The sequence below is a fragment of the Tetrao urogallus genome, assembly GCF_951394365.1.
Source record: "Tetrao urogallus genome assembly, chromosome: 1".
Classification (NCBI taxonomy): domain Eukaryota; kingdom Metazoa; phylum Chordata; class Aves; order Galliformes; family Phasianidae; genus Tetrao; species Tetrao urogallus.
In genome coordinates this window covers 177,985,615-177,999,745 of record NC_136813.1, presented here as the reverse complement: position 1 = coordinate 177,999,745, position 14,131 = coordinate 177,985,615, and the positions used below count along the sequence as shown (strand labels likewise).

At 36.7% G+C, this 14,131-nt stretch overlaps 1 protein-coding gene across 3 annotated transcripts in view; it reads left to right on the top strand.

Annotated features, from left to right (window-relative positions):
• The window catches only part of TBC1D22A (TBC1 domain family member 22A), a gene marked incomplete at both ends in the record, with an annotated part of 151,961 nt that overhangs the window by 78,480 nt on the left and 59,350 nt on the right, over positions 1 to 14,131 (top strand). For all 3 annotated transcript variants that reach the window (XM_079534708.1, XM_079534707.1, XM_079534706.1), the window contains one exon: positions 2,344 to 2,471. In XM_079534708.1, coding sequence (XP_079390834.1) covers positions 2,344 to 2,471 — 128 coding nt within the window. The remainder of the gene's footprint in view (positions 1 to 2,343; positions 2,472 to 14,131) is intronic.

The following is a 14,131-nucleotide window of genomic DNA, read 5'->3' as shown; positions in this document are numbered from 1 at the left end:
TATTGTACATATTTTTTAAGATTTGCTTCACTAAAACCATTTCTGTGTACATATTTATTTTAAAAATTGGGAACCTTAGTAAATATAAATCTTGGGCTTTTTTCATTTTGGTACAGGTTGTATTTTTTCTTAACTATGACACAGTTTTGCTGTCTGAAAATGCGGTAAAGTGTATCTTGTGAAATACTTGAGATCTGAAAGTTGACAATAATTACATAACTTGCTTGTTTGTTGCTGACTCGTGCTAATTTGCAGTGAAATGGGAAATTTAAATTTAGATTACAACTGTCGTAATTACCTTTATCAGCAAAATAGCCCATTACTGACAATTACTTACAAAGTAGGAAGAATGAGCCCTTTCAGTCATTGCATTTTCTATTCCCGTCTTACATCAATTGCACATAACTCAGGGAGTTCGGGAGTCTGTTTTTCAAATTCTTTAGAGTAGAAAACAACTTCCAAGAAATTCATTATGAATATTAAACACTAGTTGAAATATAAAGACTGGCACAATTTATTGTTCTTCATTACTTTTGATGTCTGCAAGCAACCAAATGAAATACGTTTGTATGTGTGAAGAACAAAAATGTTAGGTGGTGTTTGGGAGTTAGTACATCAGCTAGAAATAGAACTGACTGTTTTTGCATTCTACTTGATTATCTGAGTGTTGTAGTCTGCAATATAGGTATCTGAAATAAATTTAACATGGTATTTCACTTCAGCATATGTGACTTGCAGCTGTATTTCCCTAGAGCAAAGGCAGACACATGATAGTGGTTCTGTACCTGTTAGTGCCTGCGAGGCATGCAAGGTCTCTAACTGTTGAAAATGAAGGTGTTTGTTTTTAGACACTTTTGGAGCCAGTGAACATTTGGCGTAATGTGTTGTGACTGTTCTGATTTGCAAAAAGGCTCCCTGTTGATTGTTTTTAAAATCTGAAACGTTTTTACTTGTTCCATATTGAAACAACTTTCAGTTCTCTGAAAGTCAGTCGCCATATTTACTGAAACTTTCATATAGAGCCATACAATGTGTATTGAGAAAGAGAATGATACAATTTCATTCTAAGCCTTTAAGCTATCAGAATTTTGAATAACTAAAAAAAATAATTTGTTAAACAGTAATTATTGGGCTCCCCTACAATCTTGTACAGTATTCAAATTTAAATGGAGCTGGCATGGGTGAAATTACTTCTGTAAGTTTGTACTGTGCGTTCATTTCCATTATTCTCTGGCCTGCTTGCTTCAACACAGAGGCCCCAGGAAGCACAGTGGGTAATACAGATGGAAAGCTGATCTTTTTGGTCACAAAAATTCATATATTTCAGATGTTATTTGGCTTCTGCTACCTTAATCTTTATACAACGTCTTGTAACAGTGCCACTGTACTTCTGGGATGTTAGTTGTTCATGTACTTTTTTAGTGCTTTTTTAGCTCTGATAAATGTGGAATTTGGAAGATCAGAGTGTTCTCATTGTCTTAGCTTCTGGAATACTTCTGTGAATGTATAGATGAAGGAGAACAGGGGTAGCAAAAAAATCTTTCACAAAGAAATAGAATATAGATGTCCTATTGAGGCCTTAACAAAGACTTCTTGTCATACATTTAGATGAAATAAGACATCAGCGTTTCTGCAAATTTATGGCATGTTAGCTAAAACCACTTAACAGAATGCAATTCTTTTGGAGGTAAATTTTGCTAAATATAAAGGAGTCCAGCTAGCAGATCAGTTCTGCTAAAGATAGAAATGACGCGTGATACATTGATACTTATTAAAATTTTGTATTTATTTCATATTAATAAATTATTTAAGCTTCAATTTGTTTAAATTTAAATAGTTCTGTTTTGCATGCATTAATCTCAACTTTCTGTTTCAAGTGAATACAGCCTATATTTATGCTCTCTTTTATACTTCTTTGCTTGTTTATTACTGTCTTCTTTTTATTACCAGTGTTTTATTTTTCGAAACGTTACATTATTTGCGAATCTTGTTGCTTGTAGTCCTGCCTCAAATTTTTAATGTAAGAAATTAGTGAATATATATCTACATATTCATTTCATTTTATAAATTTGTAGATTGGTTTTTTGTATATTGAGAAGCTGTGACTTTAATCTTTTTTCATTGTGAACCATTAAGTCATCCAAAGGAAGAAAAATAAGTCCAGTGCACTGTATAAGTATTTCCTTCTCATGTTTCTGTTTGTAATGTTATGTATTTATTTGTATGCATCACCACATTTTAAACTATTTGGGATCAGAGGATTATTTAATTTTCAGATACTACTTTTGATAGTTAAGGACTTTGGGAAAGGTTCAGTAAAATGTTGGTTTATTCTGTCTTCAGAACAAGTTCATAGACACTTGGATCAGCATGAGGTGAAATATTTGCAATTTGCTTTCCGATGGATGAATAACTTACTGATGAGAGAAGTCCCTTTACGATGTACCATCAGATTATGGGACACATACCAAGTAAGTACTTTATTACACTTCCATATCTCTGACTGTGTGTTTCCAACATGCAGGTGTGTTTCTGTGTTATTCTTCTTGAACCTTTTGATTTAGAGTCATAATAAAATGAGTCTTCCGTGATCATTACCATTTAGAAACATTAAAAGTTTTCATCATTTTGCTCTTAAAAAAACCCAAGCACTTTATATAGGTATCAATTTGTAGTACTAAAATGTACCCTTGTCAAAGCATGTGTTAATGACCATACTCCTTCTGCCTCTTCAGAAAAACAAAACATTGAGTTTTGTTTAATCAATGTTCTCCATAGATTCTGAGTTCCAGGCTTCACACTCCCTCTCCTCCCCCTTAACTATTCATTCCAAAACTAGCATACATCTCTCCAGCACAGAGAAATGCTCATCCTTCTGTAATTAGTCTTGTTCTATTGTTTATTCAGACAGAATTCCTTGTGTTGCTGACCTCTACTTGAGGCAATTAGTTTCCTCAATAATTTCTTGCTCAACTGTCAAGCAAAAGAATTGGTATTAGCAAAAAACCGTTAGTTCTATTTCTTAGTGTTCCAGCAGCTTCTGGTTCTACTTTTTAATTCTTTTTAATTCTTTTAATTATTTATTTAAATGATAGACTTTTGTCAGAGATGAGGAGCACTGCCAGGGAAGAGGTATCTGGGTAGGACAGACTGCCTGGTTCCATTGAGTCTGTACTGGGTGTCTGTTCTGGCTCCCCCACTTGATGAGGACATCCAGGACAACAGTGAGCGGCTTCCCTTCTCTTGCAAGGATACAAGAACAGCGGCCTTTCTTTAAAGAGGGTTGCACTGTTGTTTTCACAGAAGGAAACCTTTTGTCTCCTTGCTCTTCCCCTCTTACTATCACAGCTAGAGTCGTGCCTCACCGAGCTGACCGTTTTCTTCAGTTCAGAGAAAATATGGACTAAATATCGATGTTTCCAGTTTAAATTACAACTTAGTTATTCTCAGAGTAGGCCCAGTTTTCCCATGAACTACATTGGGAGGTTTCAGGGGAACAACAGCACTCTTCTGCTGTGTATTTCCTGGTGTGATAGATAACTATTGTTATCTAGAATGGTTAGAACCATGCTATGTCTCTTGAAATTCTTTGCAGCTCTTCCATTAATGTTGTGAGAATAGGATCAGGCACTTAAATGCTATCCAGATCTGTCTTGGTTTGAATTGTAATAAAGGTTCTCTATCTGGTATCATGTTTTTGTCTAGTTTAATTTGGGATTCATCAGTCATTTGTTATGCTCTGTGAAGTAAGTCATTGAACATATAATCCAAAATACCTGTGGTTGATCTAGTTAAAGTGTAGGGGCAGAGGGAACTGGAAAGGTTCCCAAATCCTCTGTTAAGTAAACGCTCTGGTATTCTGTAGCTGTGTCTCTGAAATCCACTAAAATTTATCACTGTCTTCTGAAGCAGAACTTTGTAAAATAGGAAAATTAAGGACATTATGCATGCTGCTTACAAAGAATGTGTTGCAAGAGCTTCTTAGCTGTAAATGTTTTGTTTTACTTATTCTTTAATTCAAATTGCATTTTAATGAGAGTGAATTATTCCTTTCTTTACTTGATTTGGTCTTTGCATTTTTCTGTTTGGTTTTGTTTTTACGATAAATGCTTGAAATATTTTATATATATTTTTGAAAGTGATATTGCTCGTGAAGTAATGCCTAAGACACTCACATTTTAAATCTATAGAACTGTACTACATGGATGGACATAGACTTTGTCAGATGCGAAAGATTTCACAGCCCAATAATGTAATATAATAGCTCAGATTTATCTTTCTATTATTTCTTGCCTTTTTATTCTACCTTTTGCCACATTTTTTGGCATAAAGAATTGGTAAACTAAGATAGCATGGTGGCAGAAAAATTCAGGGATTATGCATGTTAGTTTTATGTTTGCTCCTTTTTGGAGTTGGGGGTGGTTACTGACACTGAGTTAAAGATTTGTTTGCATATTTGAAACAACGAGTTAACTCTGACCTAAATGATGCAGCATTCTGCATTGGAATGTGGGGGGGATATGTATATGCTCTACATCTATGCTGTTCAACACTAAACAGATATTTTAAAAAGTTAGGTTTTCTGTCAAAGTCTCTGAGGCTAACCTTGATTCACTTTAAGACATTTTGTAGAAGTCTGCATCAACTTTTTATTTAGGTTGATTTTCTTTCTTAAAAATCTGTGTTGTCCTTGAGGCCCTCTTAAGATCCACTGTATTTATGTAGCTGTGTACGTTTCTCTTAAGTGCAAAAAGTCGTTACAGTGGTAGCATCCATTTGAAATCCTTCATCCTTTCCTAGAAGCAATACAAGTGTTAGGTTGTGAAGTAGTACTGAGTTAAATTTTAACTATTGGGTAAAAGTCTCGTCTTTTTTTTTTTTTTTTTTTTTTTTTTTTATTATTAATTCTATGCTTGAATATTGAATTCAGGACAACATCTGATTTCTGGGCAGTTGGGAGCTTGAAGGAAAACTCTCAATGGTGCCATTAAATTCTCCTGATATTTGATAATGTACTGTACTGACTGCTCTTTGAGATGAGGCAGTTCTATTTTTCATTTTACTGTTGATCTTCTGGCCTGATGTTCTTACACAAATTACCTTTCTGTGCTGTCAGTCCTGCAGTGATTTCTCTGTGTAAATAACTCTGTAGGAGTACATAATTTCCTTGAGAAACACTGTTAGAAACTTACTCAGACTTTTGTGTTAGCTGGGTATTAAAATTTATGTGGATCTGAAATTGTTTGGGAGAAACAGCAACAAAACAACAAAAAATGCAACAAAATGTGAATGCAAAAAAAAGGAAAGCTGACGCAGTATATTAGTTTTCAGTTTTAAATATATTGTGGCAAGTGCCATTGGAAAGTGTAGATTTCAAGTGTACAGCCTAAAGTTTAATCCTGCCAGGAAGCCTTTTTGTTTAGTACCACTTTGCTGACTGCTGTATAGCAGTCTACATACAGCTGTCTAGAAGGCTGATGAAGCTGAATTCTCCTAGTCTTTGTATACATTGCAAAACAGGTGAGTGAAGTACTATTTACAACTTACCAGTCTATTTTTTCCTTCTTGGAACTAGTTATTTTTTCCTTGTCCAAGAGTCTGATGCTTCCCTTCTTCAAAATAAGTATTATTTAAGTTTTCTGAAAAATGTGTCTTCTTTACACCAAGTATTATTGCAAGTCCTCAGGTAGCAATTTACATACTTTTCTTATACAAGGAGAGATTGAAATTTATTTTCTCTCCCTCTTACTTAATGCTTACTTTTATTGTGTCTCAGGTTGGACTTCTGTTGTCCAGCATGGTAACATACATGCTTTTTTTCACCTTTGCTCGTTTGTATAACTTAAGCAACTAATTCATAGCTTTTGTTGGGGCAGGGTCGGGGGGAGGATTTTCTTCAAATATGGACATCTAATGTTACAGTTTAAAAAACATCATCATAGTTCATCCATTTTATTGGTCAGTGGTATGATAGCTCTCTGCAGCATTTTGCAGCCGGATATATTTCTTAGGCTATCCTCACTAAGTTTGTTTCTCTACTAAACTGTTCATTTTCTAGATCGTTCAGTAATTTACTGAGTCATACTAATCTTACTGTTATTTTTGCCCTTTCATTTCTTGTATTTTATTTTTTCTTTAATTCATGTCCTCTTTCTGTCCTGTTCCACAACAATTAATGTCAGGGTCTAGCTAAGTGAAATTGATGAAAATATTTGGACATGTGAATATTTAATATCCAATTACTTATACACGAGTAGGATTTATAGACATTTGTCAATTTGATTGAAGGTGGCCAGCAGGTTAAATGTTTCTGAAGTGGGAGAGATAGACCTGGTGGAACATAACCTTTCCTTCCTGGACATAAAATGCAAATGTGAAAGTTTAATTTTCTTAGGAAATAAAGGTAAAATACTGCTTAACTTGGTAATGGCTTCTTGTCCATATGGAATATACTGTAAGGTAATCTCTTGGATTCTGAAGCATCAGAGGCCTCTGGAGCCTGTAGTCAAGTTATACCTTCTTCTTTGATTCTGTTATCTTTCATTTTTGTATGAGGAATGTTTTCTCCAGCTTCCTGCCTGCCTCAGAGCTGGAATTCACTATTCTGCTCTCTTCTGAGCTGAGCTGCAATTGTCCCTGCTTTCACTGTAATTCAAGAGCACACCTTTTCACATTATCTTCTTTATAATTAATTTTAAAGATGTAATTAAAATCAAAAGTTCTTGGATACTAAATGTAAGAGGACTTTTACTTACAAGGTTTGCAATCCAAATATTTCCTTTTCAAACAAAACATCCTTACTTTAACTCTCCTTTTGTGTTCAAGTTAGTTTTTTCCCCTATGACATTAGTTCCTGATGCTTACAGCTTCCCTTCAACCTTAGCAATTGTGAAGTTTTTTTTTTGTTTTGTTTTGTTTTGTTTTGTTTTTTACTTTTTCAGTCTTTGTCAGCCAACTGACTTCATCACCTTATACCACATGGATAGTTATTTGCCAGGACAACTGTGTTGCCAAGGCAACTTCCCATTGCCAAGAGTTGTGCTCATTAAGACTTTATTTTGGCAGGCAATTATATTCCAGTGGCATAACACTGAAGTCAGTGACCTCTTATTGTTTATCTTCTGCTAACTGCAATCTGGAGTAACGTAAAACTGACAGACAAGAAGTTAAGGATGTTAGTAAGAAAAAGTTTATCTTCAACTATAACTTTTTGTACAGACTTGAACATGCATAAGGGTTGTATGTTTCTGAGTACCAATTTTTCTGACCTTAAAAAGCACTCATTCATATTTATATAAGTTCTCAGGGTTTCTCCTAGGAAGGATGTAATCTAAATTGTAGAATTGTAGAATTACAATAATGTATATATACACTTGGTATTCTTGTTGATTATCAAGGTTTAGTTTATTAATTCCTATTTAATTTTGACTTTTAGTGTGAGACAAGGCTCCCAATCTCCTCATGCAAGCAAATTAAGCAGATCATTAATCTTGCTGTACATTCTTATCCCAAACTGTGATCTGCAATTATATATCCTCATCTTCCCCCTGTACTGCTCTGTATGCTTTGCTTCAGCAAACAAGGTTATAATACAAACAAGCAATAAGAACAAAGGCAACCAAACTAAAACAAACAGGAATGAACCAAAATCCCCCACAAAAAAAAAACCCAATGAAGAAAGTTGACTTCCTCCCTATATCAAATTGAAAAATCATCTTTACACTTCAGCCAGCCCATCAGCTTTCCTAATAGTGATCTTAGCCATATCATCTAATAATCAAAAAATCTCATCTGCTTAGTCCTCTGCTTATTTTCACATTCTTTCTTTTCATTATAGGAAGAACCAGCCTTAGCAGTGCCTGTGTGCCTGCTCAGATTCTGTAGTACCTACAGAGAAAGTTAGGGACCATGAGGACTGAGTATTAGGTTGCCTCTGTATAGTGACATTTATCTGAACCCTGAGGAATAAACAGTAGTACTAGCAATTATAAAACTTAATGCTTGTAGCAGGTGCTTAAATACAACTGGCAGGAAAATTGATCATCTGCCATGCCTTTGAATGGGTTTGCATGTTATTCGTGAATACATGGACATTAGAAGTCTGTTGGACCTGAAATTCCAAGATTTCTAGTTTCTGGTCTTGTAACCTGTGAACTTACTGTTAGTTGAATCATAGAATAATGGAATGGCCTGTGTTGAAATGGACCTTAAAGATCATCTAGTTTCAACCCCCCTGCTATGTGCAGGGTCGCCAACCACCAGACCAGGCTGCCCAGAGCCACATCCAGCCTGGCCTTGAATGCCTCCAGGGATGGGGCATCCACAACCTCCTTCGGCAACCTGTTCCAGTGTGTCACCACTCTCTGTGTGAAAAACTTCCTCCTAATATCTAACCTAAACCTCCCGTTTTAGTTTGAAACCATTCCCCCTTGTCTTATCACTATCCACACTCGTAAGCAGTCTTTCCCCTTCCTGTGTACATGCTCCCATCAAGTACTGAAAGGCCACAGTGAGGTCTCCCCAGAGCCCAGTTCCCTTAGCCTTTCCTCACAGGAGAGATGCTCCAGCCCTCTGATCATCTTAGTTGCCCTCCTCTGGACTCATTCTCTGCATCTGTTTTGTACTGGGGGCCCCAGGCCTGGGCACAGTACTGCAGGTGGGGCCTCACAAGAGCCGAGTAGAGGGGGATGATCACCTCCCTCTCCCTGCTGCCCACCCCTTTTTTAATGCAGCCCAGAACACAGTTGTCTTTCCGGGCTGCAAGCGCACACTGCTGGCTCATGTCCAGCTTCTCATCCACCAGGACCCCCAAGTCCTTCTCTGCAGGGCTGCTCTCAAGGAGATCTTCCCCCCAGTTTGTACAAATACCTGAGATTGCCATGGCCCAAGGGCAGCACCTTGCACTTGGCCTTATTGAACCTCATGAGGTTCACCTGAGCCCACTTCCCCAGCCTGTGCAGTAACAGTAAAGGTGGGGTTAAGTTTGACATATGAATGTAAAAATGTAGGTATCTTACTGTAAGTTTGTGTTTAGTGCTGTATCAGGCATCAAAGATTCCATGTTAGTGCAAGGAGACCTAATGAATAAAGACAGGGAAGCTTAGGGGCAGCTTTTCTATGGCTTAGAGTAGACGGTCAGCCAAATTTCTTTTTAGGGTCCATTGAGTGTATTGATCAGATTTTCATTACCTGCTAACACATATATTGTGTTTCCAGATACTTGATCTAAAAAGGGGAAGATCTCCAAGTTTCTGAAAGGAAAAAAAAAAGTTAAAATTCCTTTCCTACTGCGTGGAAACTGGCTGGACAGTGGGTGGTGGGTGGTGAGCAATTGCTTGTGCATCACGTGTTTTGTGTCTGTGTGTGTATCTATAAATCCATATGTATTTCTGTGTGTGTATATATTACTGTTTTTTTCATCTTACCTTTCTGTCTTAGCAAATATTTTTTACCTCAACCCATGAGTTCTACTTTGTTGGTTGTTTTTCTTTTTTTGATTCTCTCCCCCATCCCATTGGCAGAGTGGAGTGAGTAAACGGCTGTGTGCTGCTTAGTTAAACCTCAAGATATGCGTAGAGAAGCATTCGCTTTTTTCTTCATTCAACTTCCTAAGACAGCCTCTAGTGCTATTGAAATAGATGGCAATTTTTCTGTGGCTAAACAGAAGTTAATTGCACATGCAGAATGGATAAGATGAAGTATTTTCTCTTCTGTGTAACTTAAAGGATGTGAGTAATTTCATTGACTTCAGTTGAGCAAGTAATGAATTTAGTTAATTAAGCATGTACTTTAAAGTGATCTATTGATCAGGATCTTGATGCATTTTATACGATGATAATCAAATGTTAGATGTGGTCTAGAAAATAGTTTGTTTTCCTTCCTTCCTACTTTAAAGTAGTTTTCTGTTTCTGTAGGAATTTTTTAGTAATATTTTTTATTTTAAAAGTGTGAAAAAAATCATGTTTTTATACAAGAAAAGAGAAAATTGTCTCTCTCACACATGCTGTGTATGCTTTCTAATTTTGTTCATATTTTACATTCTATAAAATTGGACTTTCATAATACTGTTCTGTGTTTTATTAGGTAGATTAAAAATTAGTATCTCTAGTGACTGTGTAGTCCTTTACTTACTGAATTATGTGTCTTTCTCTAAAATTTTGTAATGAGACATATTTTGAAAATAACTAAAAATTTAATTTATAATGTTGTATGGGTCAATGAAGTATGCTGTGTAAAGCTGATATAGCTGATCTTATTTAAATACATTGATTTATGTAGAAGACCTCATGTTGAGTCATCTGACTTTATTCTGCTTTTTTTTTTTCTTGAAAGCATAAAAAATTAAGGTATGTTTGGGAGAGAGCATAAAATATCTTTTGTAAACAAAATGGCAGCTGAGACTGAAACATTTCTATTTGTATAAATAACAAAAGTCAAGATTTCAGTGTGTGACTGTGAGTGATAATGACAACTCCTGGCTCACCTAGTTTCACGGGATTATAGTTCTTTAAATCACCCCTTTTTGTGGTTATTGTTAACTCATCTGGCAGTGGTCTGCAGTACTGTCTAGCTTGTCGGACAAGACGAAAGCAGTTGTTGGTGTGGTAGTTGTTGAACTTGCCCACCAATATTCAGTTAGATTTTGCTGCTGTAAAACACGTGGCAGCAGAGGGGCAGTCTGACAAAATGGCGCCTGGCATGGAAGTACGTATGAAGCAAAGGAGTGGAATTGAATCCAGCCATGTGGAAGAAATCTGCTGGGTTAGAGTTTTATGTGTGTGGCAGGCAGGTTCTTGTTCATAGCTGGCAAAAATGCATAACTAATTTTGGTAACTGTTGTAAAGCAGTGCTTTGTAGCTGAGAATGTGCTGTATCAAATGGTGTAATTGCACTCTATTGTAGTTTCCATGGAAATGAATAGGAGGCATTACTTTTGGAACAACGTAAATACACAAGCTGATGAATATGGGTTATGAGGTGTATTTAAAGATTGACTGAAGAGTTGGGCCCAAAGGTTTGTGATAAGTTGCACAACGTTCACTCAAAGACAAGGCACTAATGACTTAGCGAGCAGGACTCAGTACGGGGACTAGCACTGTTCAGTATCTTCTTTATTGACCTGTGCACTTGGCTGGAGTGCACCCTCAGTAGGTTCATAGGTGACGCAAAATGAGGAGGCATGGCTGATGTGCCACGGATTGGGCCACCATGGGAAGGGAAGTTTGGCAAGCCTGAGAACGGTGCATAGAGGAATCTCATGAAGTTCAACAAGCAGAAATTCAAAGTCCTGCATCTGGAGAGCAATAGCTCAGACACCTGTAAGCACTGTGGGCTGGTGAGCTGGAAAGCTGCTTTGCTGAGAAAGACTTGGCAGTGCTGGTGAACACCAAGAAGAGCAAGAGCAAGAACACCAAGAGTGAGTTAGCAAGGCACTTTTGCAGCAAAAAAACCCCAAACCTACAGTATCCTGGGCTGCCATTGAGAGGAGTGTTTTAACCTGTTCCAGTTCACTTACACATGGCTTACCTCAATGAAATTCTTCCAGTGTCTGTTTAATGTACTATAGTTTTTCTAACCGCCAGCTCAACAGTGTGAAACTGGTATGTGACATTCAGAGGCTTCTTCATTTTTTGCTATGCAAAATGACCATTCTGTAAGCCAAATAATAGCTTTAATAATAGGTAACTGCAGGTTTGTCTTCAGGGACTTTGTTTGTATTAAACTTGCTCACTGTTGATGAAAAGAACCTTTGATGAAGCATGAAAAAGCAGAGACCCAATCTGGTAAGTGCTGTCAGCTGTGTGGTTTTTGCAGCCACATGTCCTTACAGCAGAGTTAGTAAACTTCCTTTTACTGCTTGCTTTAAAAAGGAATGTACTGCTAGACCTTAAATGCATTTAAAAGGAAAAACAAATAGTGTAAGCTTCGCTGTATGCAAAACGAGAAAAATAGAAGAAAAAAATGCCAATTTAATCACAGGGTTTTCGGTTAGAGTTGATTCAGTTGAAGTTATGATTTTCTGTTTTTTTTTTTTTTTCTGCTATTGGGTACTATTTAAAGAAAAGAAAAAAAAAAGCCAAACTCTCCATTCTTTAAGCTCAGAGGTTCTGGGTTTTCTCTGATACTCTGCTACATTCTTCTGACCTTATTTGAAGGGAGCATATAAATAGGAAAGGGAACGGCTGTTTATAAGGGTGGATGATGATAGGACAAGGGGTAATTGTTTCAAACTGAGATGGGAGGTTTAGGTTAGATATTAGGAGGAAGTTTTTCACACAGAGAGTGGTGACACACTGGAACAGGTTGCCCAGGGAGGCTGTGGATGCCCCATCCCTGGAGGCATTCAAGGCCAGGCTGGATGTGGCTCTGGGCAGCCTGGTCTGGTGGTTGGCGACCCTGCACACAGCAGGGAGTTGAAACTAGATGGTCATTGTGGTCCTTTTCATTCTGTGATACTATTTGTACTTATTTATATTTCTGTATTGAATGCAGAAACTTTCTTCAATTGGTTCTGTGTAAGTAATTCAGAACTCCAGTGGAAGAAGCCAGAGTGCAAAAGGAACTTTGCACAGATCCTGCAGCACAGAATGGAGCTTCTTGTTCTTCCCCCAGAACCATTTCCTTGCTCAGCTTTATTTCCATGCCTTGACACTTGTTACAAGTTGTTCAGCATTTAAAAACAGTAACCTAATTAGTTTTCTCAAATTCCTGATGTTAGTACCTAGTATTTGGTACCTAGCTGCAGTACCTAGGTACTGACATTTCTAGAAGTGAACACTAGCAGCTAAACAGTGATCAACATTTCATTTTTTCCCCCCTTTTGTTTCTGGTGGGTCGTTGTTAAAACCTGAACGACGGTATAATAATATAAACACATTACACGGTTGTTTAGTTCCGTATTTTAAGTTTATTAAAGCATCCATAGCGGGTGTATAGTTGGTGTAGGCTGCCTTAATATAGGAATGTCTGATGTTTCTAAAGCATATAAAACTTAGGAATTTTAAATCAAATTAGGAGTGTTTATGAGGAGCAGAAGTGCAGGCATTTTGTTTCATTTGAAAATGATCAACAGAATTTGAAATAATACAGGATGTGATTTATATTGTTATGCATGATAAATTTCTGAATAGCAGAACTCTGTGCAGGTAAGTAACAAAATAAATTACTATAAAATAGGGTTGTGAAATTCAGAAATAAATCTATGGTTGATGCCATTTTACAAAACAGGCAGCCTCACTACCATATGTAGAATAATTAGTACATATTAATCTACTAATCAGCTGCAGATGATAGAACATTAGACTACACTGAAGATAGTAGGTTGAAGTGTATATATTAACCTGCTCTGTCTCGAAGCAGAGTATTTCTGTTACAAAGCTTTCCAGCAGCCAGCACAGACAATCTGTTAAGGTTTTAAAATACTTTTTAACTCCTTTTCTTTATGTAAGACATATTACCTACACTCAAATGCAACTTTTTGTAAGAAATGATAAACCAGTACTTCACAAATACAGTAACATCCAGTAAAAATGGTTTATTTATAGTAGCAGAGGTACTTGTGGTGGGATTATGAAATATATAATTACTGTTTATTTCTGGAATGCACAACCTTATTAGAACTACATGAAATATTAAGTCCTTATCTTCTTTCTTCTTTGCCTCTGCTACTCGTTTGCTCTTGACTGCTTCTTCTTTAATATTCTGGCCTTTCTTGTTTTCCTGATAAACAACAGTCTTGTGCTTTGCTCTGCTGCTTGGATTGCCCTTGACTGTCTATGCCGGGAGCTTTTCTGCTCTTTCTTCCAGTCTCACAGGGTTTGTTGGCCTCCTCATTTTTCATTTTTTTTTAATACTTCTCCATCCTATTCATGAGCGATCTGAGGCTTTCCTCATAGCTTCATTGTCAGCTTTATGCTGATGATATGCATATCCACTTTTTTTTTTCATTTCTGACCTGACTCTTTTAGTTAAGATATGTATTTCAGAATGCCTGTATGACAGTTCTCCCAAGATAGCTGATGGCAATTACTGATACCATGGATTTTTTTTTTTCCTTTTCCTCATCAAAGCACTTAGTTTTCTTATTTTGTAACTTCTCATAGTAGATCCTGTGCTGGATTTTTTTTGTTCA